We start from the raw sequence: 27291 nt of genomic DNA on the forward strand, positions 1-27291 counted from the left end.
CCGGGGCAGCGCCGCCCCCCAGCCCCGCTGTCCTGCCCGGCCCCGGTCCCCGCGGTGCCTCGGGGGTTCCCCCCCAGGGGCTGCAGGTACACCGGTTACACCAGTACCTGCTTAAATCCCTTGGGGCAAAGCCCACGTTTGATTCTCCCACAGCCTTGGTGCTGCTTTTCCCCCAGCCCAGACCCACCAGGAGCCCCAGGATGCACCAAATATATTCCCCAGTGTCCAGTCTCTCCCAAACACGGGGCACCCCAAGGACGCAGGAGCTCAGGGTCTCTTCATCCTCTTTTTGTGTCCACTCTGCCCCAAAGAAGGGGGACACGTTCACCTGGAGGTCAGAGTAGTGCAAAACCCCCTCCCAGGCTCTTCCCCCAGCAGGCAGAGAGGAGCCAGGGCAGCCTCTCCTCCCCCAAAAACCAGGGTAGGAACCTCTGAAGAACACAGTGACCTTTGCTATCCTGCTGGCAGAGACAGCACAGGGCTGCAGGAGGTTTTACTTCCAGACTCAGCACAGAGGCCTTTCCACCACCTTTCTTCTCCTGCCTCCAAAAAGGCTCCATAAAGGGCCAACCACCCTTGGACGTTTCCATGTTTTTATAGGGTCAACATTTCTACAGAGAGTTACCACGTCAAAAACATCCACTCACACACAACAGCAGCAGCAGCACAAAAGGAAGGCCCAGCACCAGAGCAGGGCTGGTAACACAGCCCAGCAAAACACAGAAGCCTTTAGCTGAGACTTCAGAGCCTTTCTGGGGCCTGTTTTGCCCCCAAATCCAGAGTTTTCCTCAGTCCATGTGGTTCTTTGCCTCTTCACCACAATTAGAGCACTCCTGGGTTCAGGGAAGTGCTGCCCTGCTAAGAGGTGACAAAGCCTGGGCTCCCCAGGGCTTCCTGCTTCCCTACTTTGGAAACTACCACCCCCAGTCCCTGACCTGCTCATCCCACTGAGGGAGAACATGGAACTTTCCTCCTGGGTGCCAAAGGCCACATCCCAGGGAATGTTCCTCCGGGCCCTATCACCCCAAACCCTCACTTGGCTTTTGTTTAAAATGTTAGGTTGGCTGAAAATCCCGAACAAAGCAGCAACACAGAGTATGGTCAGCAGTAAAACAACAGGGGAACAGTTACAACAGGACAGGAACACGTTCACAAATGAGGGGATTCCTCCTCCAGGGTCCATCCCGTGACCAGGCTCCACGAGCAGAGGGACAAACAGGGAGCAGCAGCCACGGCACCAAACTCTGCCCAGAAAGGAGCCCCTCCTGCTCTCACTGCACGAGCAGAGCCCGTGGGAGCAGCCCTGGGCCTGGCCTGCACACAAGGAACACGGCAGAGAGGGGAGCAGATCATCTCCAGGCATTAGATGATCCAGGGAATGATCACGACACAGGGTTGGGTTGCAGCCTGTGAATGCACAAAGCCATTTGCAGCTGTAGCTCCCAAGAAAAAGTTCCCTGCAGCCTCCCAAGCCAGGCATTTGCTTCAGATATTCCAGCTGGGTGTCAGTGCAGATTAATCCATGCCAATGGGGTTGTTTTCCCTGCTCAAGACTCCAGGTACAGAGGTGTTTCAGAGCCTTCCCCACCGGGGGAGGATTCACTGGGCCAGGCTCCCCTTCTGGCCTGTCCACAGCTCCCTCAGCTCCACTTTGCAGCCCAGATCCCTCAGAGCAGCCTTGGCCACATCGTCGCAGTCCCTGTGAGCAGCACGAGCCTCTGTGATCAGGTTCTCAGCTCCCATCTCCAGGATGGGCTGGGAAAAGTCCCGGCTCCGGGAGACCAGGTTGCGGATCAGCATGCAGGCCTGTTTCTGGAGAGGAGAGAAGGCAGGGAGGGAGAGAGAGAGATCAGAAACACCACCCCTGCAGGATCTGGCTCCCAGCCCAAGGAATCTTTTCTAGGAAACCAAACTGAGATGCTGCAGGCAGCAACAAACTATTTCCTGGAAGAATAAAATCCACGGACAAAGGTGCGGAAGCTGTTTCCCGTCGAGGTTTATGCAACCAGAGCTCCTGCTTTTGTCAGGACACCAGCAAATCTCAGACAGCAGCCAGGGAGTTCTTTAAAGAACTACCAATTAGTTCTTTAAATACTAATAGTTAGTATTTAAATACTAATATTTAGTGTTTAAATAAATAACACTAAGAATTCTCCAGTGCAGCAGCCCCACCTTCCCACCCTTCCTGTGCTGCTCCAGGTACCTTCCCTGGCACTGAGCTTAAACCCCTCCTTCAGAAAATACTTTCTTTGGGTTTTTTTTAATAATCTGAGGAGCACAAAAGCAGGCACAGAACCTACTGAGGAGCTGCATGAGAAACCAGAGGCAAACTTCTTGCCATGCAGGTGTTTTACTTGGCTCTGTAGAACTGATGGCACAGGCTGGGCCTGAAGGAGCTTATCCTCAGCCTGCCCTTTCAAAGGGGAGGAAAAAATAATGCCTGGAAGAAGAGCAGGGCATTCCACAGCTTTATAAACCTGAACTGATTAATTATGAACCTGAACCCAGGTGGCTTTGAAACCCAGACTAAGTTTGGCTCTGATCAGACCACGGTGCCGGACGCAGAGGGTGCCAACACACCCCAAACCCGCTGGAATTTGCCAAGTAAAGGTCAAAAACCCCCCAGGAAGGAGGTACCACAGGCAAGCCCAGTGCTGACCAAAGCCCCAGGTGGCCTGAGGCACGTACCTGGACAGCCACTTCTCGAGGGTGTGCTTTCATGGCCTGCAGTGCTGCCAGGGCCCCGCCGCCCTCCATGATGACGCTGCAGTTCTCGGGCTTCCGAAGAGCCAACATGCACAGGGCAGCACAGCCCTGCTCACAGATCTGCAAGGCAAAGGGGGAGATGCTCACCTGGCTGAAAACAGGCCTTTCAGGCAAACAAAAGTGGAGTTTGTTTCCTTTCCTGGCCATTTCTAATTTAGTTTTGCGGGGTTTTTTTTAAGTTTCCCCCCAGTGAAACATCCTGATGCTCTGGGGTGTAAACTGAGCTGGACTGGATGGTCTTGGAAGTCTTTTGCAGAGTCACAGAATATGCCAGGTTGGGAGGGACACACAAGGATTATTGAGTCCAACCCTCAGCCCTGCACAGGACCATCCCCAAGAGTCACACCCTGAGCCTGAGAGGATCATCCAAACATTCCTTGGGTTCTGTGACCACAGCCCTGGGCAGCCTGTTCCACCCCTAACTCCTCCACCCCTAACTCCTCCACCCCTAACTCCTCCACCCCTAACTCCTCCACCCCTAACTCCTCCACCCCTAACTCCTCCACCCCTAACTCCTCCACCCCTAACTCCTCCACCCCTAACTCCTCCAACCCTAACTCCAACCATGTTTTATGCCCCAGAGGTGTAAATACCCACTCCAGCCATCTAATTCAGGCCTAAGAAAACCCCCCAACCCACAGTGCACACACCTTCCCACTCACACAAACACTGCCCACCGTGCACTCGGCCGCTCCACAGCTGTTTGCCCCTCGCTCAGCTGCAGCCCCCAAACTGAAGCTCCACCGTGCAGCCCAAACTGGAGCTGCCATTCCCATCCCAGTGGGAATTCCCCAGCCATGCAGGTGGTACCTGAGGGTTGGCCAGGTGATGGCTTATGGCCAGGACAATGAGGTCGGTCCCCCCGGCGTCGACGATGGCGTCCTTCACGTCGTCGTTGCCGGCCACGGCCCGGATGGCACTGAGCACCTGCTTCACCACGTCCTGTGCCACCCAGAAAAAACCAGTTTAAAACACAGCAGAGGGGACTTTAAGACTTCTGAAAGAGAGCCAGAGCATCCTCCAACAGCTCCATGCAAACAGCTGCAATCACCAGCTACAAGGAGCAAGGCTGCTCGCAGTCACTGCCTTGCTACACGGAGTTATTAAGGACATTTGGTTTGGCAGAGGTTTTTAAAGAAGCTTAAAGAACCCAGCATCAACCTCTGGGACTTGAGCATCCAAATCCTCATAAATCTATTCTAGCTAGAATGGTGGAAAACCAAACACTCAGCTTGTGTGGGAGCAAGCAGAGTTCTGCTCATAGAGCACAGAGGAGCAACTGTGAGCAGGGGGCTCACAAACCTTACCTGCAAAGCACATGGAACCATATTTATATATAAGGCTGTAAACAGGGATCAGAGGCTGGGTTTCAACCCTAATTGCAGCTAAAATATTGCCTGGTCTGAGGCTCTTTCATTGAAATGAATCCCACCCTTCAGAACGAAGAGCACGTCCCGCTGTGTCCCCCCCGCTCCCAAAACACTTCCCATCACTCACAGGGTGCTCCATGCAGTCAGCCAGCAGAGTCACCATAAAATTCAAGCCCCCAAGGTCCACAATCTCTTGGCAGAACTCGTTCCTGACCGAGAGGCGAGAGAGGGTGGCACAGAGCTCACTGAGAACCCCGGAGTTGTCTGTGAACGCTGCAGAGGAGAGATGATGGAGGGAGTAACTACGAGCAGGGAATTAACATAGTTTACTTTGCTTCATTAAAAAAAACCAAAACAACAACATGAAAGAGTGTAAGAGTGTTATTTCCCTTTATATATTAAAATAGGAGAGATGACACCTGCTCACTCTGTTTCTAGACAGAGGCAGAACAACTTTTCTCGGCAAGAAGTACCTCAGCAGGGATAATGTGCCTGCAAACCTGCTCTGGGCTGTGAAATACTCCCTAAACACAGTGACAAATAGCCCTGATAATGTGTCTGCTCCAGAGGTTATCAGCAGCACCGAGGGGGCACTTATTTTTCTCCCCTCGGGGCCCATTTCCTCAATAGAATCAAACAGCATTTCAGTGGCAAATCTCCGAAATCGCCTGGGAGGAGCTTCAAGTCACAACAGAACTTGAAGTTTTAAGAGAAGAAAGGCTTAAAGCTCGAAGGCTGTAAGAGAAGAAATCACAGAATATGCAGCTGGAAGGGAACCCACAAGGATCAGAAGACCTGGACCTGCACAGGACCATCCCCAAGAGCCACCCCTCGTGCCCAAAGGGCATCACCCAAACGCTCCCTGAGCTCTGCCAGCCTCGGTGCTGTGACACCGCCCCGGGGAGAGCCCGTTCCAGCGCCCAAATCAGCACCAACAGCCACGGGGGGGTGTGTGTGTGTGTGTGTTAATTTTACCTTTTGCAGCTTCAATGAGGACCCTCAGCCCGTCGTTCTCCAGCACGATCATCTTGGCGTGGTCGTGGGCGTGGCCGAAGGGCACGCGGATGTCGTCGTCGAAGGTCATGATCCGCAGGGCCGAGGCCGCCGTCCTCACAACATCAGCGCTGTCCCCGTGCTGGGTGATGGCTCCAGTGAGCAGGGGCAGGATCCCCCCCTTCACAAAGTCCTGCCTGTTCTGCTCGTGCTTCAGGCAGGCGCTCCTGACGCACCGGATCCCCGCCAGCGTCAGCTCCGCGTCCTCCCGCCGCTCCCGCAGGCTCCGCAGCAGCAGCTCCTGCCCCGCAGCGTCCAGCAGGTCGGGCTGCCCATCCAGCAGGGCAGACAGGGTGGAGAAGGCTTTGAGCATCAAATCCCTGTCTCCTGAGGCCAGCTGGCAGGCAGAGAACACCACGGGGTAGGCCCCGTTCTGCCCGGCCAGGTAGCGGAAGGCCAACTGCTCCCTGCACTGCGCCGAGAAGCTCACGAGCTGCTCCGGCAGCTCCGCCAGGTCCGAGTCAGCCACGGCTCTCCCCAGGGAATCCAGGGTCTGGGGAAGGCACCAAGGGTTAATTTTCCATAGGGCCAGTCGAATTTGTTCGTTTAAAACTAACTTGTTCATTTAAAACCAACTTTGCTGCCTCCAAGAGCAGCGTTTCGCCTTCGCGTAACGAAGCCCTGGAGTTAACGGGGGCTTCTCTGCGCTCCTGCCACCGCTGCCACACCACCACTGGGCACCAGTCTGACCAGGGGCAGGTGAACTGGGTCCAACCAGCACATTCCAGTCCCTGGAAGTGTCCAAGGCCAGGTTGGAAGGGGTTTGGAGCAAGCTGGGCTAGTGGAAGCTGTCCCTGCCCACGGCAGGGAGTGAAACTGGATGAGCTTTAAGGTCTTTCCAACCCAAACCTTTCCATGATTTTATCATTTCACAGGGGTCAACGGTGAGTATTTTTATATTTATGAGTATTTTTATACCCTTGCTGGTGAGGGACTGTATTCAGCCCTTTCATTCCCCTCAGAAGAGCCAGCTCACACCTACCAACCAGGTTGCTTTTGTTTCTTTCAACTGAAGTTTTTCCTGTGGTTTGAGTTCACCTGCCCACAGCAGAATCTGCTTCTAGGTTATGAAAGGCAGTTTCTGCACTCCCCAGGCAGGAAATGGTGGCATTTGGTACTTGGAATCCCAGAATCACTGAGGTTGGAAAAGACCTCCAAAATCACGGAGTCCAAGCTGTGCCTCATCCCCACCTTGTCCCCCAGCCCAGAGCACTGAGTGCCACATCCAAACCTCCCTGGGCAGCCCCTGCCAATGCCTGAGCACCCTTTCCATGGAGAAATCCCTCCTGATGTCCAACCTGACCCTCCCCTGGCACAGCTCGAGGCTCTTTCCTCTCATCCTGCCCCTTGTTCCCTGGGAGCAGAGCCCGACCCCCACCTGGTACAGCCTCACTCACACAGATATTTCCCTGCAAAGTGCAAGAAGCCCTTTGAATTTTTACATTATTCCTAGTCTGCAGAATAAACGGATTCACTTCTTGAAGGGCTCCCAGAGAAATGGGGCAGGGGCAGAACTAGAAGGTACATGCCATTAATTCCTGGTCTATTACTTATATTAGGACATTCTTAGGAGAAAACAGCAACTTGTGCTCCTACCAGCAGGATTTGATGCTTTTGCCTCTGCCCATTCTCAGAGGCAGGTTGTCGTACAGCTTTCACAATATTGCTCAGGTCCACACCTGAAAGGGGAAATAAAACCCAGATTAATATTAGTAGCAGGCTAGTGAGAGCAAAATAAACAGCATTAGTTACAGTTACGGGTATAATCTGGTCAAATTCATCCTGGAACAAAGGATGAGGGGGAATTTAATTTCATTGACGAAATTTCACCCTCAGGTTTCCCTTCCAAGCAGTTTTCCAGTCATAATTACTGCATGAAACCAGGTCAGCACTAATAGTGCCTCTGTTTCACTTCACAAAGGCTCCTTTCCAATAGTGGTACATCCACCTTTGAGTGCAGGTTCCCTGCCACCTTCAGGGATGTAAAACCCCGGCCTGTAAGACCTCGAACATGCAGTACCTTGGGACTCGAACTGCTGCACAGCTTCTCTCACAGCCTCCTCTGGGTCCATCTCAAACTCCGTGATGTTTTCCTGCACTGCATCATCAAACGTCTCCTGGGTGATCTGCTTGGACCCCATTTTTCCCCGGAACGGGACAAACCCCCTCCGTGTCCTGCGGTGGAGAGAGCCCACAACTAGTTTTGGAGCAAAACCATCCAAATGCCGACCCGGAACAACGCAAATGACTCGGCTTTTCCCCTCGAAACAAAAGCGCAGAGCTCGACCCCGAAAACGCACCGCCGAATGCACCACGGATACACCGGCACGGGTTTTTTTATTCCACGGGGAAAAACGCGGCGATGAAGAGAAACGAGGAGGCGTTTCAGCAGGGCTGGGCTGGGGATGCGCTGCGGTGTCACCGCGACACGGAGGGCACCGTGCCCGGTCACACACGGCCCCGAGCCCCGTCCCGCACCCCTTCAGCAGGCCCCGCCGTTTCCAGCGGCGGGGAGGGCCGGGAGAGCGGGGATTGACGCTGTGGCGGCCCCGGGGCGCACCCCAAGCCCCGGTTCCCCTCACGACCCACCTCCGCTCCCGCCGGACAAAAGGCGAGGGCGGGACGGCCCCGCTCGGCCGCCGTACAGGCCCCCCGCCCCTCCTCTGCGCATGCGCACGGACCAAAACTCGCGCCGACGCGAGCGAAAAAGAGCGCGGGGTGTCGCAGCGCGCATGCGCAGCGCGCTCCCGCGCCCCGCCACTCCCACGCGCGCCGGGGCGCACCCACAGGGCAGCGAGCGCAGCGGCCCCGCGCCGTTACAACGGGAGGCCACGGGGCCGCTCCCCCACCCCGCGCCCTCTTCCGCTTACCGGCACCGCGCCCGCACCGTTAATACCGCCCCGCGCCCGCAGCGCTGCGCCGGCACCGCCCGCCTGCAGGGGAGGAGGCGGCTCCGCACGGCGCAGGCGCGGCTGGGGGGCGTGGCCAGTGTGCGGAGGGGGCGTGGCCAGAGGAGGGAGGGGGCGAGGTCAGGCTTATCATTTTATTATCTATAATATTATATTATCTATAATGTTATATATCCATAATGTAGTATAGATGATGCTATAAGAATTAGATAATACTATGCTATAGTATTACCAATAATCTTATTATAGATTACCTATTATTATCATTATTATTATATTATGTATAATATTATATATCTATATTATAGCATAGATGATACTACAAGAATTAGATAATACATTATAGTACTATTTATACTCATGCAGATTATCTATATTACCTATGCAATTATTATATTACCTGTAATATTCTATTATCTATAATAAAATATCATCTATAATAAAATATTATCAACGATATTCTATATCTGTAGCATAGTATCGGTGATCCCCAAATCTTCGTTCGCGAAGCCCAGCCACGAATATCGATGATACCGTAAGAATTAGGTGATGCTGTATTATAGTATTATCTCTAATCTTATTATAGATTATCTATATTATTATTATTATTATTGTTAACTATAACATTCTATATACTATACCACGGATTGCACCGTAGAATTAGACGATACCATAACTGCGTAAAACCCCGCGCGCGCGCGCGCGCATCGGCCACCTCTGTCCTTATTAAACAGGTGGTGGTGGGGGGGGGGTTGTGTGGTTTTTATTTTTATTTTTTTACCTTTTTTTTTCCACCCTAAAATCGCCCGGAGAATTAACTCGGTTGTGGGGAGGAAGGGGGGGGAACGGGCAGCGCCGCGCACGCGCAGTGCGGAGCCGGGGCCCCCCCCCTCCCTCCTCGGTGTGAGGCGGGCGGGGCCGCCTCGCTGAGGGCGGGCAGGGCTGGGCCGGGCCGGGGCTGCGGCTCCGCGCTCCCCCGTGGCTGCTCCCCGCGGGCGACTCCTCCTCCCCGCGGCCGGGGCACACCGAGCGGCGCCCGCGGGAGGGGAGAGGGGCCGGCGGGGGGGGTGTGGGGGGGGTGGGTGCCCCGGAGGGAGCGGCGGAGGGGCCCCCGCTCCGCCCCGGCCGCAGGGTGTAAAAATGGCCTCCCGGCGCATCACCCGCGAGTCGTTCGGCGCCGTGGTGCAGGACAAAGTGAAGCGCTACCGCGGGGATGCCGCCGAGGAGGCGATCCAGCAGCGCTTCAGAGGTGAGGACATGACGCGCAGCCCTGCTTGTTCCATCTTCTGCCCCTGTGCCGGCATTTGGTTTCGTGGTGGTTTTTTTTTTTTCACTTTTTTTTTTTTTTTTTTTTCCCATGGCTGGCGCTGGTTCGGAGAATTCCCAGGGGGGGCAGAAAAAAAAAAAAAATAATCGGGATTTCAGACAAAGGAACGGGTCCGGTTTCAGGGAGGTCGCCGCAGGATGGATGGAATTCTGGTGATGGCTGATAAGTTAAATCAATGTGGGAGCTCACTGGGAGCCTTCGGGGCTTTGTGTCTCCCGTGTTATTTTTTGGAGGAAGGGCCGAAACCTCACGAACGTACAGAAAAAAAGTGATTTTTGCCTTCCTAAATTTAATGTATAAAATGCCCGTAAAAATAACTCGGGTCGCGTTGACGGGAACGTACGTTCATAGGAGGGTTTCAAAATGAGATCTGTTATTTTTAAAGTGAGCCCTGGAGAAATAATTTCTATTAAATTATTCTTTTTTTTTTTTTTTTTTTTCAAGTATACTTTCTGCGTTGAACTGCTGGAATTAGGGAATAGGGATCTTGGATAGTTTTAAAGTCAGAAATACTAGGAATTGCTGCAATGCTGTTTTAGATAATTTTATATGAGTGTGGAGAGAATATGAGCTTCTGTTCAGCTGTGGAATTCCTCCGCTCAGCCTGGGAATTCTGGGCTGGGTGTCAAGGTGGGGATCAGTCACAGGTTGGGCTGGGAGGGCTTTTCCAATCTCAGTGATTCCGTGAGACAGCAAGTTCAGGAAAAACTCAGATGTTTTCCCATCCGAGAAACCCCATTTTGAGCACAAAACCAGCATCTTGTGCCGAGAAAGCGACGAACAAAAAAGAAAAAAAGAGGGGTTTATAGCAGAACCCGTGCTAGGGAACCAAATGGGAGCATCCTGAAGTTAGACACGTGTATTTTCTCCAGTCATTTCGATATCCTGACTCCTTTCAGCCTCTAGGTACGCTCATTAAATGGTTTTTCTCAACGCTACTGGCAGTGCATTGGTGTGTTTTCTCCCCCCAGCCCACTCCAGGCCCGTCCCGAGGCCGCGCTACGACGAGAGCTTCCACGACGGCGGGAGATACCCCCACGACAACCCCCAGCCCCGCCACCCCCCGGAGGAGTGGGGGGAAGACCCCCGGGAGGACTATCCAGGCCCTTCCTACCGGCCTGCGAGTCCCCTCCTGAGGAAGGACAACTACTACCACGAACAGTTCGGCCGCCCCGCGCCGCGGGACCGGCAGTTCGGCCGCCCCGCACCTCACGAGCGGGAGTACGGGCGCCCAGCTGCCCAAAGCAGGGAGTACGGGCATCCAGCTGCCCAAAACAGGGAGTATGGTCATCCAGCTGCCCAAAACAGGGAGTATGGTCATCCAGCTGCCCAAAACAGGGAGTATGGGCACCCAGCTGCCCAAAACAGGGAGTATGGTCATCCAGCTGCCCAAAACAGGGAGTATGGGCACCCAGCTGCCCAAAACCGGGAGTACGGGCGCCCGGCGTCGCGCGACCGGGAGTACGGACACCCGGCTTCCCACGAGAGGGATTACGGGGGCCTGGCTTCCCACGACCAGGATTATGGCCCTCCTGACTCTTGGGAAGCTGCCGGGCCACACGAACCCGATTTTAGCCCTTCGGAGATCCTGGGGGACTTCAGGTCGCCGGGGCTCATGGAGGAAGAGTACGGCGGCGCGGAGAACCAGGAGTACGACGTGGAGTTCGGGGTCCAGGACAGCGAGTTCCGGCCCCCCATCCGGAGGGGGGCCGTGGGCAGGGGGAGGATCCTGAGGGGAAAGCGGCTCACGAGGGGCGTGGTTAAGGCTAAAGTGTTCAAAGGGGAGGTCAAAACTCCCCTCAAGAAGTGGAACGTGAAGAAACCGCAGCCGGGCCTCGACCCGCAGGCGCTGGAGCAGCCCCTGGAAGCTGCCGAACAACCCGAGCAGGGGCCGGTGCCCGTCCAAAAGCTGCCTCCACGACCCAATCAGAGGCCGGCCCTGGCGGCCCAGAGACCCATCCTCAGGCTCCCAAAGCCTGCCCACGTGTTCAGGAACCTCAACTTCGACCTGGTGGATAAATCAGACATTTTTTCCACGTTCGGAGTGGAGATCATAAAGTGGGCCGGGTTCCACGCCATCAAGAACGACGCCGAGTTCTCCCGGCTCTTCGGGGCCCTCTTCGAGCTGGAGACAGAAACCTGTGCCAAAATGCTGGCCTCCTTCAAGTGCTCCCTGAGGCCAGAGCACAGGGATTACTGCTTCTTCACCATCAAGAGCTTGCAGCACGCCGCCCTGAAAACCCCCAAGGTGGACAACGAGTTTTTGAACATGCTGCTGGACAAGGGCGCCGTGAAAACCAAGAACTGCTTCTTCGAGATCATCAAACCCTTCGACAAGTACATCATGAGGCTCCAGGACCGGCTCCTGAAGGGGGTCACCCCGCTGCTCATGGCCTGCAACGCCTACGAGCTGAGCATCAAGACGAGCGGCTTTGGGAACCCCAGGGAGATGGCCGGTGCTTTCGAGACCACCGTGTCCCTGTGTCGGAAGTCCCTGGCTCTCCTGGGCCAGACCTTTGCCCTGGCGTCTGTTTTCAGGCAGGAGAAGATCCTCGAGGCCGTGGGGCTCCAGGAAATGGCTCCGGCGCCGACGCTCTTCCCGAACTTCGACGACTCCACTCTGTTCGGGAGGGAGTACATTGAGAACCTGAAGGCCTGGCTGGAGAAGAGTGGGTACCCCATCCAGATGAAAAGACCCGAACCCGAGGCCCCAGAACAGCTTAAAACCCCCTCTGCTGACACGAAAGGTAAAAGGGAGGGCGCTGCCCTGAGATGCTTTGCGGGATGTAAGTTCTTGGTGCTTTTTTTGTGGTTTCACCAGGTCGGGAATTGCTAATTGTGGGAATTCCGTGTAAAATCCCCAGCAGCCCAGGCAGGGAGTAAATGCTCTCTTGTTGTCTCCTCCCTCCCCTCTCTGGCACGTGCTGATGCCTTAAATCCAGGATTTTCACCTCGTGCCCTTGGCTGCCCCTCCAGCCTCACCCCCTCGAGGTGGGGAGGCCAGGACCAACCTGGAACTGGCTTCATTACAGAGTAAGTATTTGCATATATGCAAATTTGGAGCTGTTACCATCACCACTCTTATCAGCTCCAGGTGTATTTTTTTTTTGGAGATGTTTCTATCCTCTCATCTGCAGGAACACTTACTCTCCACTGCATTAGACCAGCGAGCTCCTCCTCCCTAAAACATTCCTGCTCATTATTCTGCTCATCTGTTTTTTTCCTGATTGAACTCCAGATTCTTTCAGATTGCTTTTTTCCTAACTGAACTTCAGATCCTCTCTCAGGGAGGTTCCTGCAGCGCTGGCACTGGCTGACTGATAATTTGGAACATGCCCTCTCAGGGCAAGCGTTCCAATAAACTTATTTTGCACAAAAATCCTTTTGGTGCAACAAGGAATTGCCTTTTTGAGGAGGACTTAACTTGCCCAGGGTGGCCAAGGATAAGTTTCTTAGACCGTGGTGCTTTTTTATGATAATGTGGTCTGGAATCTCAGTTAAAGTTTAGAGGTTTCCTTAATTTATTGTAGTTTTGGAAGGTTGCACTGGGAAGAGTGTGGTCACAGGTCAGGGAGGGGATCCTGCCCCTCTGCTCGGCCCTGGTGAGGCCAAATGTGGAGTGCTGGTCTCCACACTTCCAGAAGGACAAGGAGAGGGTTCAGCAGAGGCCACAAAGGTGATTTGGGGTCTGGAGCATCTCTCTGATGAGCAGAGACTGCAGGAGCTGGGCCTGGTTAATCTGGAGAAGGGGAGGTTGAGGGGTGATCCCATCGGTCCCTAAGTGTCTCCAGAGGGTGTCAGGATGGGGCCAGACTCTGTTCATGGTGCCCAGAGACAGGACAAGGAGTGATGGCCAGAAACTAAAACACAGCAAGTTCCAGCTCAACGTGAGGAGAACTTCTTTCCATGGAAGTGGCAGAGCCTGGAACAGCTGCCCAGGGAGGGTGTGGAGTCTCCTCTCTGGAGACATCCCAACCCCACCTGGATGTGTCCCTGTGCCACCTCTGTGCCAGGTGACCCTGCCTGGGCAGGGGGCTTGGACTGGGGCACCTCCAGAGGTCCCTTCCCACCCCACCCATCCTGGCATTCTGGGAGATTAAGTGCAGCCTGCTTTCTATTTAAAACATGTTGAAAAACTGCAAATATCAGCCTGTCAGAGAATAAAAAAAACCCCAACATATCCATGCTCTGGCAAATAATCAATGGCTGGATTTAATTGTCTTTTATGTCTTCCAACAGTCCCACAACGAGCTGATAGGAAAGTTGTGGAGACAATTGAGCAGCTGGTGAAGAGCATCGTGTCAGGAACCTTGTCTGCCAAAGACAGGAGTGCTCAGAAGAACTGCCCTGAGTATTGGTGGGTGTGTTTGAACTGTGTGTTGTAATGCCCCCCTCTGATGAAGATATTTGGAATAGATGTAATTAGGCTCATGGGTGGAAGATCAAAGCCCTATTGTGTGTTTAATCAGATTTTTGTGGAAGATGTTTCCTCAGCTAATTATACTTCCCTGGTATCCCTGGAAATGCTTCTGTTGTGGGGAGTAGCTCACGTTCCTTTTGATGTGTTTGTCAATCCGAAGGCAAGGTGTTAGAAACCAGATTTGCATTTAGGAGATGAACAAGTAAAAGCAGTTGATGTGAACACCCAGGAAGGCAACAGGCTCAGGGATTTAGTGTTCCATGAATAATGTTGGAAAAGGAAAGCTGAGGCACTTCCAAGCGTGATGATCTTTTCACATGACAGTGTCTCTTCACGTGTGAGCTCACTGTGGCTGATTAATTACCACCCAAATGATTTGTGTCAAACCCCTGCTTGCTTTATTTGCTTGGCACACTCCCCTTGCTGCTTCAGACGTGGAATTGGCTGTTATTCCAAGAAAAAACCTGCTGAGGCTGGTGTAGAGACACCTGGAAGAAAGAAAGGGTGGATTGCTGAGCTTCTGATGCTTTCAGCTCAGCTTTCATTTCGTTTTTGTGATTTTTTTTCTTCAGGTTCCTGTCTGATGAGGACAGCCTGGAGTACAAATATTACAGACTGAAGTTGTCAGAGATGCAGAGGAGGAAGGAGGAGGGTGGGGAGGGCAGGACCCCAGAAGAAGCTGCCACAGAATCCATCAGGGCCCTGCTGTACGCCAGGAAAATTGCAAGTATTAAGAGAAGACTGTTCAAGAGAAAAAGGCCTGGAGTGCTCCCCCAGCGTGGCACCCGAGGAAGGAAGGTGAGGAGAGCAACCATAGGGACACAGACTGTGCTTTCAGCTGGGACAGTGCTGAGGCACCAAGACAAACATCTTCCAGGTCCAGCCCAGGTCTCCGTGGCAGGATCCAGCCTGTCCCAGCAGAACTCTCCCCTCGTCCCCACCTCGTCCCCACAGCGTGGCCCCGGCTCCGAGGCCTCTCTGCCAGCAGAGGAAAGGGCAGATCCCGAGGATTTATCAGCACCAGCAGAGCTTTTCCCACCGCTGGCCTCTCAGTTTCCTGATGGTAAGTGAGGATTCGGGATTGGCTTTGGAATTGGCAGTGAGGTGAGGTGAGGGAACGGCATCGAGTGTGTTCTGCTGGATGTTCTGAAAATCATTTCTGGTGCTGAAGTTGGTAGTTCTCAAGTGCTGTGACCTTCCCAGGGTTTGTGGGAAGCTGACAGAACGTTTGGTTTCTTGCAGTGGATGCCAAAACCATGGAAACTGCAGAGAAACTTGCCAAGTTTGTGGCTCAGGTAGGACCAGAAATCGAGCAGTTCAGCATAGACAACAGTGCAGATAACCCAGACCTCTGGTGAGTAACTGCACCTTTCCCTGTGTCCTTGGGCTGAGCAGAAACCTCCAAATGCTCCTCCTCCCTTTCATTGTTTGCTGAGGTGTCTGTTTTTATCCGGTGTGTTTAGGAACAGAGGACTTGGGGCAAATACTCCCTGTTGTCTTCAGCACCTCCGTTCATGGTGAATATCCGAAATAACCCGAGGAAGGAAAACTGCTTCTCCAAAAAGCACATTTCTTCCTTTTATAAACTAAATAATCAGCTTGAATCTTGAGACAGTGCCCTGCCAAACCGTTTTTAAGAGAATCCCACTGAATTCTTCACAGCACGGTTTGGGAAGTGCTGCTGAACATCAGAATTGAGGGGAGTAGTTGCTGTTTGTGGTGCCAGTTGTCAGGGAACCCTGAAATGACCTCTCCAAAATCAACCAGAGATTTATTTCTAATGCCTTGCTTCTCACACCAGCTAAAAGGAGATCTTTTTCTGATGCTATTTTGACTGGGTTTTGGGTTGTTGTTGTTGTTTTTTTTTGCTCAGGTTCCTACAGGATCAAAACAGCTCTGCTTTCAAATTTTACCGGATGAAGGTCTATGAGTTGTGTCCCTCCATCAACTTCAGCGCTGTGTCTGAAGCAGCTGAGGCTGGGGAAGGTGCTAAAGCTGGAGAGAGGACTTTGGATCTTTCAGAAGAGGAAGAGGAGGAAGAAGAAGAAGAAGAGGAGGAAGAGAACGAGGAGGAAGCCGAGTTTGAGGAGGACATTTCCCAGCCTTTGGAAGAAACGGAGCAAGCGGAGGAGGGAGACGAGGAGGACGTGCCAGCAGGTAGAAGTGTGGAAAACCTAGATGAAGAGATGGTTTCCAAAACAGGAGAGGAAATGTCAGCAGGTGAAATGCAGCTTTCCAGCCCCTCTGATGGTGCTGTACCAAATCTGTCGACACAGGCACCGGCCGCTGCCCCCGGCACCCCCTTCCCCCGCAAACGAATCAGCAGCAAGTCCCTGAAGGTTGGGATGATCCCTGCCTCTAAAAGGATCTGCCTCATAGAAGAACCAAAAGGTGAGCCTCATCCAGCAGGGAATTTGTAGGCAGTGGCACACAGAGCTCCTGGATTTTAGGTGGGTGGTTGTTGGCCGAAAGAATTTCGGCACGAGAACGAAAACAACGTTCACTTTAAATGTTCCTTAACACTGAATAAGCCATGTAACAGGTTTTCTCTCATGGTGCAGGACAGGTTTTGTATCAAACATCATCCCTCAAATATTCTCTAAGTATATATTTATTCTCTAAGTATATATTTAATGTCTTCTCCTCTTTTTTTGTTTCTATTTTATTCTGATCTTTCTCGTTGGTTCTGACTTCAGGCCCGGGCGTTGAGTTAAGAGTTGAGATGTTCTTTTGGGATGTACTTTTGGGGTCCTGTACCACAGAGGTTTTTCTTTGCAGCTGATTTTTGTCCCTGCTCTGCCTTGCAGTGCACGAGCCTGTCAGGATTGCTTATGACAGACCTCGGGGTTGCCCAGTTACAAAGAAGAAGAAGGTAAAGAACCCACTTGGTTTGCAGCTGCCCCCTGAGAATCAGCTCTTCTTACAAGAGGCAGCCCCAAAAACGTGTTCTCTGCCATGAAATCAAACTAAAACCTGCAGAACCTGATCCTGGAGAGGTCTGGACTAAACCTGAGGAGAGCTGTGACTCCTCCTAAAAACCTGTTGGGTTTAGGTTTTAAATACCTGCATCAGAGTTAAACATTCCATGATTGGAGCACTATTGAATAGCTGTGTGTTCATCTGCTATTAAAAAAAAATGTGATATAAAGAAATGGGTGCCTTGCTGCCTGAAAAACATGCTGCACTTTTCCAGAATTGGTGAGATGTGATTTGGCTGCTTCTGTGTTTGCAACAGGGATTCAGCCATCAGATCACTCAGTGTTTATTTTTTAAAAAACACAAATACTTTTGAAAATACAAAGGTGTGCTGTTTGCCATCTTAATATAATGTAACTGAACAATCTGAGAACCTGAAGGGGATATTTTTTTTGAACTGGCAAGGTTCAAAACTTTGATTTTTTTTTTTGTTCTGTGGAGCTGCTGAAATGCTGCTCAGGAGCTATTTCTGCAGATCCAGAAATTCAAACCCACCCAGGTTGTGGCGGGGTGGGGGTGGATTTTGAGGGGTTTTTTTTAATGATCTCCCTGGATAACAACCCACCTTTGTTGTTCTGTTGTCTTTCCTCTCCATAGAAACCAAAAGATTTGGAGTTCTCCCACAAGAGGCTGACCCACAGGAACGTGGGGTTCCAGATGCTCCAGAAGATGGGCTGGCAGGAGGGACACGGCCTCGGGACACGAGGGAAAGGAATCAGAGAGCCTGTAAAAGTGTATGTAATGGGAACACAGAGCTCTGGCAGCTCTGGAAAAGGCTGGGAATGCTCACAGTGACTTTGTCAGGGATTTTTAACACGTTATCCCGAGGATCTCCTTGCACGTAGAGTCTAAATGGGATTTAGGAATGTCACACATCTGTAGGTTTAGGCAGCTCATTTGTTGTCACTCTTAATTATTTGATTCATTCCACTGCATGAGGAAGGAGGTAAGTGCACCTGCCACGAGGTAAGTGTGTGTTTTCCCTGAAATTTTGGGGGTTTATTCCTCATTTTGTCATTTGAAGTCGCTGTTTCCAATGTCCACTGCTGCCAGAGGATGGATAATATCTCCTCATGGATAACATTCCCTTATGCTTAATATCTCCTCGTGGATAATCCCTCCTTCCCTCCCCAGCTGAATAAGGAGCAGAATATTTATTTCTCTCTGAACCCACATAAATTCCTTTCTCTCTGAACCCACACAACCAACTTTCTGTCTGTGGTTTAACAAAAATCTTCTTTTCTCCAGGGGTTTCTGTGTCCTCCTCGTGCCTTGGCCACTTAAAATGGGTTATGAAACGATTTCTTTCTGCTGGTTTGCTTGTTTTTTTGTTTTTTCCAGCAACCATAATTATATATTTCCACATTTCCTCCTTCAGCAGGAAAAAGGCAGTGAGGGAGCAGCTCGTGCCACCTGTAGATCTTGTGCTCAGCACTCTGAGAACCTTGGGGTTTTTACTTCCCAAACCTGTTGGGACCAAATCCATGAGGAATTCGTGTTGTTTCTGTAGCTCCTGGCACAAATTTTGCACCTGATCACAGGCTAATTAACTGTGTCTGGTCTGACAGCCCTGCACATTCTGCAAGTTTCTGGCCACCTTTAATTTTTAATGGGGGAAAATACAGGTTTTCCAGCTCGAGGCCATTGCTGATCACTCTTGGAAAGAACTTCTGTTTATTTTACAAAACCTGTTGTGTGGAGAGAAACTCTGAGACTGATTTTCATGGTGTGCTCCTCTCTTTGCTTCCCCAGCCAAGGACAACCTCAGTGAGGACAAAACCAGTGCAATTTAACATTTTCCTTTTCCTTTTCAGTTGTTTTGATGCAGGTTTTTTTCCACTTTTTGGTGCATTTTTTTCCCCATTTGATAACTCTTTCCTCCCCTTTTAATACTGCTCTCCACTGGTGACTTCTTTAAAAGTCCATGTGCTGTCTGATCTCATTCCCTGGGAAAAAGGGATGGATTAATAGTTGGAGAGACTCCAGTTCTTGTGTAGCAGAGCCTTCCTTAATCATTATATAACAGTGATCTCTCAAACTGGTGCATTCAGGCACAGCAGCTGTTAAAGGCACAAACTTGAGGCTCTTTCTGTGTTGGGAAAACTTAAAGCTCGTCTCTGGCTCGGAGAGAAAGTCACATTTGCAGAGGGAAAGTCACATTTGCAGAGAGAAAGCCCCATGATTTCTGTTCCTGGAAAAGTTACTTGAGTTTCCTGGTGACTCCTCGTGGAAATGGTGGCTCCTGATATTTTCAGTGGGGTTTCCTGTTAGTTTTTTTGAGCTGTTCCCTGCCCTGAGAGCTGGTTTGTCACACCCTGAGATGTTTAAAACGTGAAAAACCAGAACCACACTCAAAGGCAGAACGTTGTTGTGGGACAGACCCTCCTCTGAGTAATTATCTCACGCCTTTGATTGTTTTTTTTTATTCTAAAGTCCTTTATCTGTGATAGATAACAGTAATTTAACTGGCCTGGAAGACAGACCTGGCACAGAGGGTCCTTCCTGGGGCAGAGGTTTTGTTAATCTTGGCTTTGTAAGGTCTGAGTTCTGCACACACAAAGGCTGGAGAAAAAGGGTTTTAGTTATTTCTGTCTCTGCCCTGCTGTGGGTCACCCTCTCCATCCAGGAAGATGCTCTGATGTTGTTGAGGTTTCTCTTCTCCCCTTGGCACATTTGGGATGAACACCTGAGTTAATGGCTCAGATTTTTGGAAGGGCAGGAGCTGCAGGGTCTGTCTGTGGTGGGAATTTTAAACAAGCAGCATGAAGTTCCCTCAGCCAAACCTCCTTTTCTCCAGAGCTCTGTGGTGTTTCCTGCTCGTTCCTCAGAGTCTCTGACCTGGGTCACTTTTGAAATATAAAAAAAAAAAACCCCAAGGTCACTTCTGCCACTTCTCCAGCATCTCCCCGTGGCTGGAGTTCAAAATCCATGGAAGACTTTGACCTGTGAGGTGATTTACACCTTCACTGTGACGGGGGCACCTTCTCCTGGGTGGGGTTTGCATGTGAAATGGGAGGTGGGCATTGCTTGAGATGATCACTGCTCCCAGACCTCTGCTCCCCTTCTGCCCCACATGAAGCAGAAAGACTTTCCCCTTGAGTTATGACTTGAATTATGACTTTCCTGTTGAATTGTGACTCCCCCCTTGAATTGTGACTCCCCCCTTGAATTGTGACTCCCCCCTTGAATTGTGACTCCCCCCTTGAGTTGTGTCTGGGTTGGAAGCTGTTGTTTCTCTTTTTTTTTTTTTTTTTTCTTCTGCACGTTGTCCTGGGCTCAGAGTGTTCTAACTCTCCATTTTGCTCCCTAGGGGTGCTACCTCTGCAGGGGAGGGCTTGGGTGTTGCAGGGGAAGAAAATAAAGAAGATGCATTTGATGTTTTCCGTCAGAGAATGATACAAATGTACAGGCAGAAAAGAGCAAGTAAATAGGTACGTGCCAAGGCCACTGCCAACATTCACTCCCAGGGCTGGTTAAACCTTCCCTTTCTGAGAAATCAGTGCTGTTTCCATGAGTGTTAGCTGTGCTTTTTGAACATTTCATGAGAGTCCAGAGCTCCAGTGAAGTGCTTTGAACCGCTGAATTACCCCCAAAAATCTTGCTTTCTAGGTTTGACATAAAGAGACTGGCTGGCTCTAAAGTGCCTGGGAAATGCAAAGCTGCTGTGGGAAAGATCTTCAGCAGAGTATGAAGAGCACTCTGGTCTCTGAGTAGTGGACTCCAATGCTAATGTATTAAAATATCCTCCAAGATTCCAGTTAGCCTTGTGTTGTGCAAGCTAACAGCTTGGGTGGCATCTTCTGAGGAAGAAACAGCTGGTTTGGGCTCAGAAGTGCCTGTTTTTACCTCTCTCTCTCTCTCTCTGTCTCTCTCCCTCTCTCTCTCTGGCCAAGTTTGCCTGTTTTGTGATGAGATTCCTCACCCAAAAAAAAAAAAAAAAATGGAATAAGTGACATGAGAACCACGATGGGCCTGGTTTGGTTCTGGCCCTTTCTGAAAGCAAGACCCTTCTCAAATTCAGACCTTTTGTGAGGCAGTTCAGATTCTGTGACCCTACATTTTGTTGAGGGGTCCAGCCTTCCAACCCACTTCTGCACAAAGCTGTTTCCTCCCCTCCCTGCACCAGTTTCCAGAAGAGTCTCCACCCCTGTGTGTTTATTTGGGGTGGGAGTCCAGGCTTTGAGTGCAGGGTGAGCAGCTGAGTCCATCCCAGTCTGACAGCACCAAACCCTCAGCTGGGAAGGTTTTTTTTCCTTGCACTGAACAAGCTGTACAGCTCTAAGTGTGCTTTTTGTTTGGACACAAATTTGCAGCTCTGCCCCAAGAAATCCTTGAATCACTTCTTTTCCCTCTCCAAGGAGTTTTAAGTCAGGAGGGGGGTGCAGGTTCATGTGCCTGAAGAAAACACTTGGAAGTGGATCATCACTTTTACAAGACCATCAGTTTAGAGAGTCATTTCTATCAAACATCTGCTTTGCAGAAGTTCTTTGGATTGAAAAATCCCAACACCTCAGACAAAAAACTTTATACTTTTAAGGGACTATTCCAGAATTTACTGAAAGAGAAGACTGGATTCATGAACAGAAGGTGTTACCTGCTTGGTGAAGCAGCCCTGAAGACGTGGAAGGTTTAACAAGTGTTACCAAAACAACCCCCCAAGGTCTGATCACTCATCTTTTCCTGGCTTGCACATCACTGAGGCATTTCTGAGAGGGACAGAATTGAACATGGCACTTTCTAGTGCAATCCTCCATCCTGACCTGTCCAAAACCAGCCCCAGGGGTTCACTTGAGTGTTTGCAGCACCCAAACCTGCTCCCACTCTTTTAAAGAGCTGCTCCTGGGCTGACCAGCAGCACCTTCTGCTGTCCCCATCCTTGCACAGCACCCCCAGGGATGTGGCAGCAGCTCCAGTTCCTGGCAAATCTGCAAGATTTGTGTCCTTTGCTGTTCAGAGAGCCTCATTTTGCTCTTCCTCCACCAAAAAGTGGTTGCAGGGGAGTGTCTCCATCTCCAGTCCCCCCCAGCAGCAAGTTTTCCTTGCCTGGCAGCAAAGCACTGTTAGTTTATCAATGCAAGTTGATTTTTTTGGTTTTGTTTTTTGTTTTTTTCCTTTACTGACTTTGAAACCAAAAGGAACAAGATCATGGCTTTGTGCAGTTTTCTGCTCACTCAGTTTTGGTTGCCTTGAAGCCCAAAATCACCCAAAATCACCACAGAGGAACCCACTGGTGGTGGCTCCGTTTTTCCACGAGTTTTTTTTCCACGTGTCTTCACCTCCTGCAGTGCAAGAAGCTGAAGCACAAAGGCCCTAAATACAAATAAGTTTATCTGGTGGTCAGATTTAGGGACATTTTGAGAGCCCAGACATTTCTTGGGCCGCAGGGGAAATCCTCAGTCCCAGTATTTGGCAGTTTGAGCTGTTTAACTCCTGTTTGGGTGTGGTTTTCACTGCCCCCCCCTCCCTTTCTTTCCTGGGCCTAACCAGTGTAAAGCTTGAGCCTTCCAACGAGATCTCCCAGTCCCAGTCTGGCTTGGAATAACTGGAACCAGCTCTGTTGGCCTCTGATTTATCCCTCAGACCCACTCCAGAGGGTTTAGCTTTCCTCTTAGCCCAGGGGTGAAGCTGCCAGTGCGTTGCTGCCCCTGATTTTTTATTTCCCTGCACGATTCCAGTTCACCTCTTCTTTCCCATTTCCTGCTTTGGAAGAAGGATCCTCGATTCCATGTCCTGTTATTGCCAGGGTGGAGTTGCAGGCTGGAGTGAAACCCAGCCCCAGCCCAGCCCTCGGAGCTGCTCTGGTTTAACTGGAGTTAAAGGGGCACAGCCCCCCTGGGGGTGCCTTTGCTGGGCTCCTGCTCCCCTCAGTCTGGGAGAACCCTTGGAATCCCTGCTGGGAAGTGGTGCTGCCCTTCCCTGAGAGTTCAGCTTAAGAGTTTAAAGCTGCCTTGAGAGTAAAGGTGAACATTGGGACACTCCTGAGCTGGAGCATGGCCTGTCTTGTGCCAACCCTGAATTTGGGAGCTGCTCTCGGCTCTGGTGCCGAAATTCCAGCGTTGCTCCCACGTTGGGTTCACCCTTTGCCACTTGATCTTGTTTTTTTGCCAAGAGCTGACCTTCCACACTCCTCCTTTTGCACGAGGAACCCCCCCTCCCCCCTTTGGTTCTGACCTGCCTTTTTGCAGGCAGCTCTGAGGAGTTGTACATGTGAAACGTTTGTGATGCAGACACTTTGCCTTTGCTGGGGGTTTTTACAAGCTTCTTTTCTGTTATTTTAGTTCCAGGCTCTCTTCCATGAAGACTGCAAGCTTCAGTGAACATTTTAACTAACTTCAGTGGTGTGTCTACTGTCTTTTGGTTGGGTTTTGCCATTAATCCCGTAGAGAATTTGCTCGTTTCTGTCCCGTGCAGATGCAGCAGTGCTAAGCCAGTGGCAATGCATTTCCCTGTAGTGTAAGTAAAAAAAAAAAAAAAAACCCTGTTAGCATTGTTAACCCTTTGAATAGCTGCAATAAATGTAGAACTAAACAACCTTCTGGGTTTTAAATGTTTTTTTGCTTGTGAGTTTGGCCATTTGGAAGAGATATGCATCCTTTTGGCACTAACCAGTGGGGTTTGGGGTCGTGTCCTTAGCAAAGTGTGAAGCAGGATTTTGGGAGTGTCTGAGGGAGGGGAAGCTCCCTCTCTGTTCTGTGCTGCTAAATGTCTCTTAACCTTGAGAACCCACTAAATCACTTCTCAGTTACTTTTCTCACGTGGCTTTTGGTGCATTAAATCCACCCCCACTGTTGCTGTCCACAGCTGGAATGCCAGAGTTTCCCCTCTGTATCCCAATTTCCCAGGAATTAACTGTCTCTCTGATTTCCTTGCTGTGCTCACTTGAAAACAGCAGCAAGTTTTTCTCTTTCCATACCTCTGTGCTTTTTACTGTTGCCTTGAAATCCGAATTCCTTTTTTTTTTTAAGGCAGGAGGGGAGGGGGGGGAAACTGCAGTGACCTGGAATTTAACCCTCCTTCTCTCCAGGGTGGAGGGACAGGCCCTGGGCTGGGGTGTCCTGGCCCTTGTTTGGCACTGCCAGCCAGGAATAGCTTTACAGAGCTAAGTCCCTGCTTTACCATCAAAAAAATTTAGGATATTTAGGATATTTAAGGACCTGGTCTAGAAGAAAAGGACATTTGCTCTCGTTGGAGAGAAGTTGGAGGAGATCCCCATTTTGGGGGAGGTGCCCTTAAAACTACAGTCAGTAATTCAGTGTTTGGACTAATTGTGTTGGACTCATGGAGATGGTTTTATTTTTTTTTTTGATCCAGTGACATTTTTCCTCTTTATTTTTGGTTTTGTTTTTGTTTTTTTTTTTTAGAACAATCCTTAGTGTGAACACCCCATCTGTGCTGAGATGGGTTTTTCTCCAAATCAGTGTACAGTATTTTGTTTTTTCTATTGATATCCCATTCTGCTTGAAAGCCAGTTGTGCCCAAAGAAAGCCTGGACTCAGAAATTCAAAATATTATCCTTTTGGGTTGTTTTCTCTCCTACAACGGGTCTTTTTTCCAATTTAAAAATTAATGCCTGGGAGTCCTGCATCACCTTTAATTGTGCATATCTCATGACTGAGTGGCCAATCACAACCAGACTGTAGATTTGAGCAATAATAAACACCTGAAATGAGAATATGCTCAAAGAACAACAGGGGTCCTTCTGAAATAAAGAGGTTTTTTGGTTGGTTTTTTTTTTGTGAACCTTGTTAAGTAGGCGACTTGCTGGAAGGGCAGCAAGTGTGGAAACTTGTTTGCATTGTCTGTGGGCAATAAAGTTCTGCTGTTTGAGAAATCCCTGCAGGCTCCTGTTCTCTTCAGCCTCGGGGAATCCCGGGATTGGGTTGGGAAGGACATGGAGTCCCCCCCCTGCCACGGGCAGGGACACCTCCCACTGCCCCAGGGTGCTCCAGCCTGGCCTTGGACACTCCCAGGGATGGAGCAGCCACAGCTGCTCTGGGAATTCCATCCCAGCCCCTCCCCACCCTCCCAGGCAGGAATTCCTTCCCAATATCCCATCTGTGCCATCTGTCCCTGCCCTCTGGCAGTGGGAAGCTCTTCCCCCTTGTCCTGGCCCTCCAGGCCCTTTCCAAGGTCTCTCTCCATCTGTTCCTTGGGGACTGGGACTGTTCCTTGTCACCTGGGTTTGTCCCTTGGGGACTGGGACTGTGCCAGGGGGACCAGCTCCATTCCTGGGGTTCCCTATCCATTCCCTGTGTTCCCTGTCCATTCCTGGGGTTCCCTGTCCATTCCCGGGGTTCCCTGACTGTTCCCTGTCCATTCCCTGTGTTCCCTGTCCATTCCTGGGGTTCCCTGTCCATTCCCGGGGTTCCCTGACTGTTCCCTGTCCATTCCCTGGGTTCCCTGTCCATTCCTGGGGTTCCCTGTCCATTCCCTGTATTCCCTGTCCATTCCCTGTGTTCCCTGTCCATTCCCTATATTCCCTGTCCATTCCCTGTATTCCATGTCCATTCCCTGTATTCCCTGTCCATTCCCTGTATTCCCTGTCCATTCCTTGTATTCCCTGTCCATTCCCTGTATTCCCTGTCCATTCCCTGTATTCCATGTCCATTCCCTATATTCCCTGTCCATTCCCTGTGTTCCCTCCTGTGTTCCCTGTCCATTCCCTGTATTCCCTGTCCATTCCCTGTATTCCCTGTCCATTCCCTGTATTCCCTATCCATTCCTTGTATTCCCTGTCCATTCCCTATATTCCCTGTCCATTCCCTGTATTCCTTGTCCATTCCCTGTATTCCCTGTCCATTCCCAGGATTCCCTGTCCATTCCCTGGTGTCCCATGCTGGGGGGTTTGGCCTGAGGGGACCCCCTTGTTGGGAAAACCCTTAATTGTAGCAAACAACATTAATTGTAACAAACAACATTCAAATTTTCGTGAATCCCTTTGCCTTTAGCAGCCAGATCCCAGCCCTGCAGCTGAGCAGTTTGTTACAGATCCCCCCCTAATGGATAATTCCATAAATCCAGTCGGGAAGAGGCTGGAGAGGGGTTCAAACCACGCCAGGATCGAGTCACTCAATTAACAAATGCCCCGGGGCCTGTTTCTGGGATCAGGTGATGCTTTAATTGTAGGAAAATACACCCTGCATTTTTATGTCTTTTGTTCCACAGGTTTTTTTTTCCCTGAGACTTCAAAAAAAAAAAAAAAAAAACCACAAAAAACCTAAAAGGATTCTCCAGCTTTGTTTGAAGTTTTGCACTCAGAAGTTGCCTTCAATAATTCTCAGATTAAATGTGTTTGGCTTGTTGGGCATTAAAAGCCTCTCTTTAGAAAACTTTCCATATCAAAGGAGAGTTGATATAAATAATATTTGCAAATTCAGGGATCGTTTGAGGTCTTTTTTTTTTTTTTCCCCCTCTGGAAAAAATAAATAAATAAATTAATTAATTAAAAATAAAGCGTTGCTTGTGTCTCACTGAAAGGAAAATAAGAATTGCTTTGAAGAATTTCAAAAATTCCCCACGCCCAGGAACGGCTCCTGGATGGATCTCACTTCGACAGGAATTATTACCAGGCTAAAACGTTCTGCTCTGTTTAAACAAGTTCAGAAATACACTCGAACCAAAAATCTTGATAATTTCGGAAAACAGCACGAGGAAATGTCTCTTTGCCCTTGGAAAACAAGGTTCACCCGAGCTCTGCTCCTCTGGCACAGGGGGGGATGATTAATAGGAGCAGAATTCCAGCCAAGGGCTCTAAAATATCCCCTCCCTGCTGCAGGAGCAGCAATATTTGATGTGACCGCGGGTGCAGCTGAATTTTGTGGTCGCCCCTCAGCAGAGAAATCCGAGGGGAAGGGATTCCTCATCCCAGGGATCCGCTCTGCCCGGGAAAAGAGAGCAGAACCGACTGTTATGGCCACGGAAATTCGGGATAACGAAGCGGGAGATGAGGATTTTCAGCCCCACCTCCCGAGGAGGCGGCGACCAGAAACCTGCGGACGGGGAGGGTCTTGACCTGAGGCTGGATTTGCTCTTCTCCTCTTTTTCTCGCTGCTTTGGGAACTTCTAAAAAGGGTCTGAAAGAGCACAGAGAGCAGCTCGAAAAACCACGGGAACAGCAGGTTGGGGAGCGCAGCCCTGGCCTCGGAGGGAGCAGGGAGGGTGAGGGATCAGCCACCCAAATAAAGCCCATTTTGTGCTCACAAATCAATCCCGGGGGTGTCGGTTCGGGTGGGAGTCACCAGCTCCGAATGGGAGCTGCACTGAGCGTTCCACAGATTCATCACCACTCCCCGCTTTTAAAGGCAAAAATCCCTCCTCCGGCTCCCCTTTTCCACGGGACAGAACCACCAGAACAAACCTCAGGGTTCCAAAAGGGGCGCTGATCCACTTCTATGCAACGCTGGGGTTGCCCAATTAGTGAAATTAATCCTCCGGGAGCTAAGAATACCGAGCACTTAGCGCTTTCACCTT

General features: G+C 50.6%; 2 protein-coding genes across 8 annotated transcripts; one reads left to right on the forward strand and one right to left on the reverse strand.

The window, feature by feature from the left end:
- Positions 1-462: 462 nt before the first annotated feature.
- On the reverse strand, positions 463-8163 carry ARMC6 (armadillo repeat containing 6). 4 transcript variants are annotated; one of them, XM_032712266.1, is made up of 8 exons: positions 8060-8163; positions 7210-7364; positions 6786-6868; positions 5112-5682; positions 4264-4409; positions 3577-3708; positions 2689-2826; positions 463-1812 (listed from the first exon to the last, which is right to left on the reverse strand). In XM_032712266.1, exons 2-8 carry the CDS (start codon positions 7328-7330, stop codon positions 1600-1602), a joined length of 1404 nt encoding a protein of 467 aa, XP_032568157.1. In that variant the 5' UTR covers positions 7331-7364; positions 8060-8163; the 3' UTR covers positions 463-1599. The 4 variants fall into 4 exon arrangements, with proteins under 4 accessions (XP_032568157.1, XP_032568156.1, XP_032568158.1 ...); XM_032712265.1 differs by lacking the exon at positions 8060-8163 and adding an exon at positions 7779-7897; XM_032712267.1 differs by lacking the exon at positions 8060-8163 and adding an exon at positions 7502-7772.
- Positions 8164-9144: 981 nt separating this feature from the next.
- On the forward strand, positions 9145-23353 carry SUGP2 (SURP and G-patch domain containing 2). 4 transcript variants are annotated; one of them, XM_032712262.1, is made up of 10 exons: positions 9145-9347; positions 10397-12172; positions 13662-13782; positions 14418-14908; positions 15088-15199; positions 15719-16236; positions 16653-16717; positions 17419-17555; positions 20132-20252; positions 20431-23353. In XM_032712262.1, the coding sequence occupies exons 1-9, from the start codon at positions 9239-9241 to the stop codon at positions 20250-20252; spliced, it is 3450 nt and encodes a 1149-aa protein (XP_032568153.1). In that variant the 5' UTR covers positions 9145-9238; the 3' UTR covers positions 20431-23353. The 4 variants fall into 4 exon arrangements, 3 of the variants coding, with proteins under 3 accessions (XP_032568153.1, XP_032568151.1, XP_032568154.1); XM_032712260.1 differs by having other exon boundaries at positions 23100-23353; XM_032712263.1 differs by having other exon boundaries at positions 13665-13782; positions 23100-23353.
- The last annotated feature ends 3938 nt before the right edge of the window (positions 23354-27291 follow it).

The sequence above is a fragment of the Chiroxiphia lanceolata genome, chromosome 27 (assembly GCF_009829145.1).
Source record: "Chiroxiphia lanceolata isolate bChiLan1 chromosome 27, bChiLan1.pri, whole genome shotgun sequence".
NCBI classification, from domain to species: Eukaryota; Metazoa; Chordata; class Aves; order Passeriformes; family Pipridae; genus Chiroxiphia; species Chiroxiphia lanceolata.

Excerpts from the sequence above, each read along its gene's own strand:
- ARMC6 (XM_032712266.1), bottom strand. The coding sequence starts at position 7,330 with ATGGGGTCCAAGCAGATCACCCAGGAGACGTTTGATGATGCAGTGCAG. Across the intron at positions 3,709-4,263 it reads CTGACTGCATGGAGCACCCT|GACGTGGTGAAGCAGGTGCT; the intron begins GTGAGTGATGGG and ends TGGGTGGCACAG. Across the intron at positions 1,813-2,688 it reads CTCGAGAAGTGGCTGTCCAG|AAACAGGCCTGCATGCTGAT; the intron begins GTACGTGCCTCA and ends TCTCCTCTCCAG.
- SUGP2 (XM_032712262.1), top strand. The coding sequence starts at position 9,239 with ATGGCCTCCCGGCGCATCACCCGCGAGTCGTTCGGCGCCGTGGTGCAG. Across the intron at positions 13,783-14,417 it reads AAGAACTGCCCTGAGTATTG|GTTCCTGTCTGATGAGGACA; the intron begins GTGGGTGTGTTT and ends TTTTTTCTTCAG. Across the intron at positions 16,718-17,418 it reads CAGTTACAAAGAAGAAGAAG|AAACCAAAAGATTTGGAGTT; the intron begins GTAAAGAACCCA and ends TCCTCTCCATAG.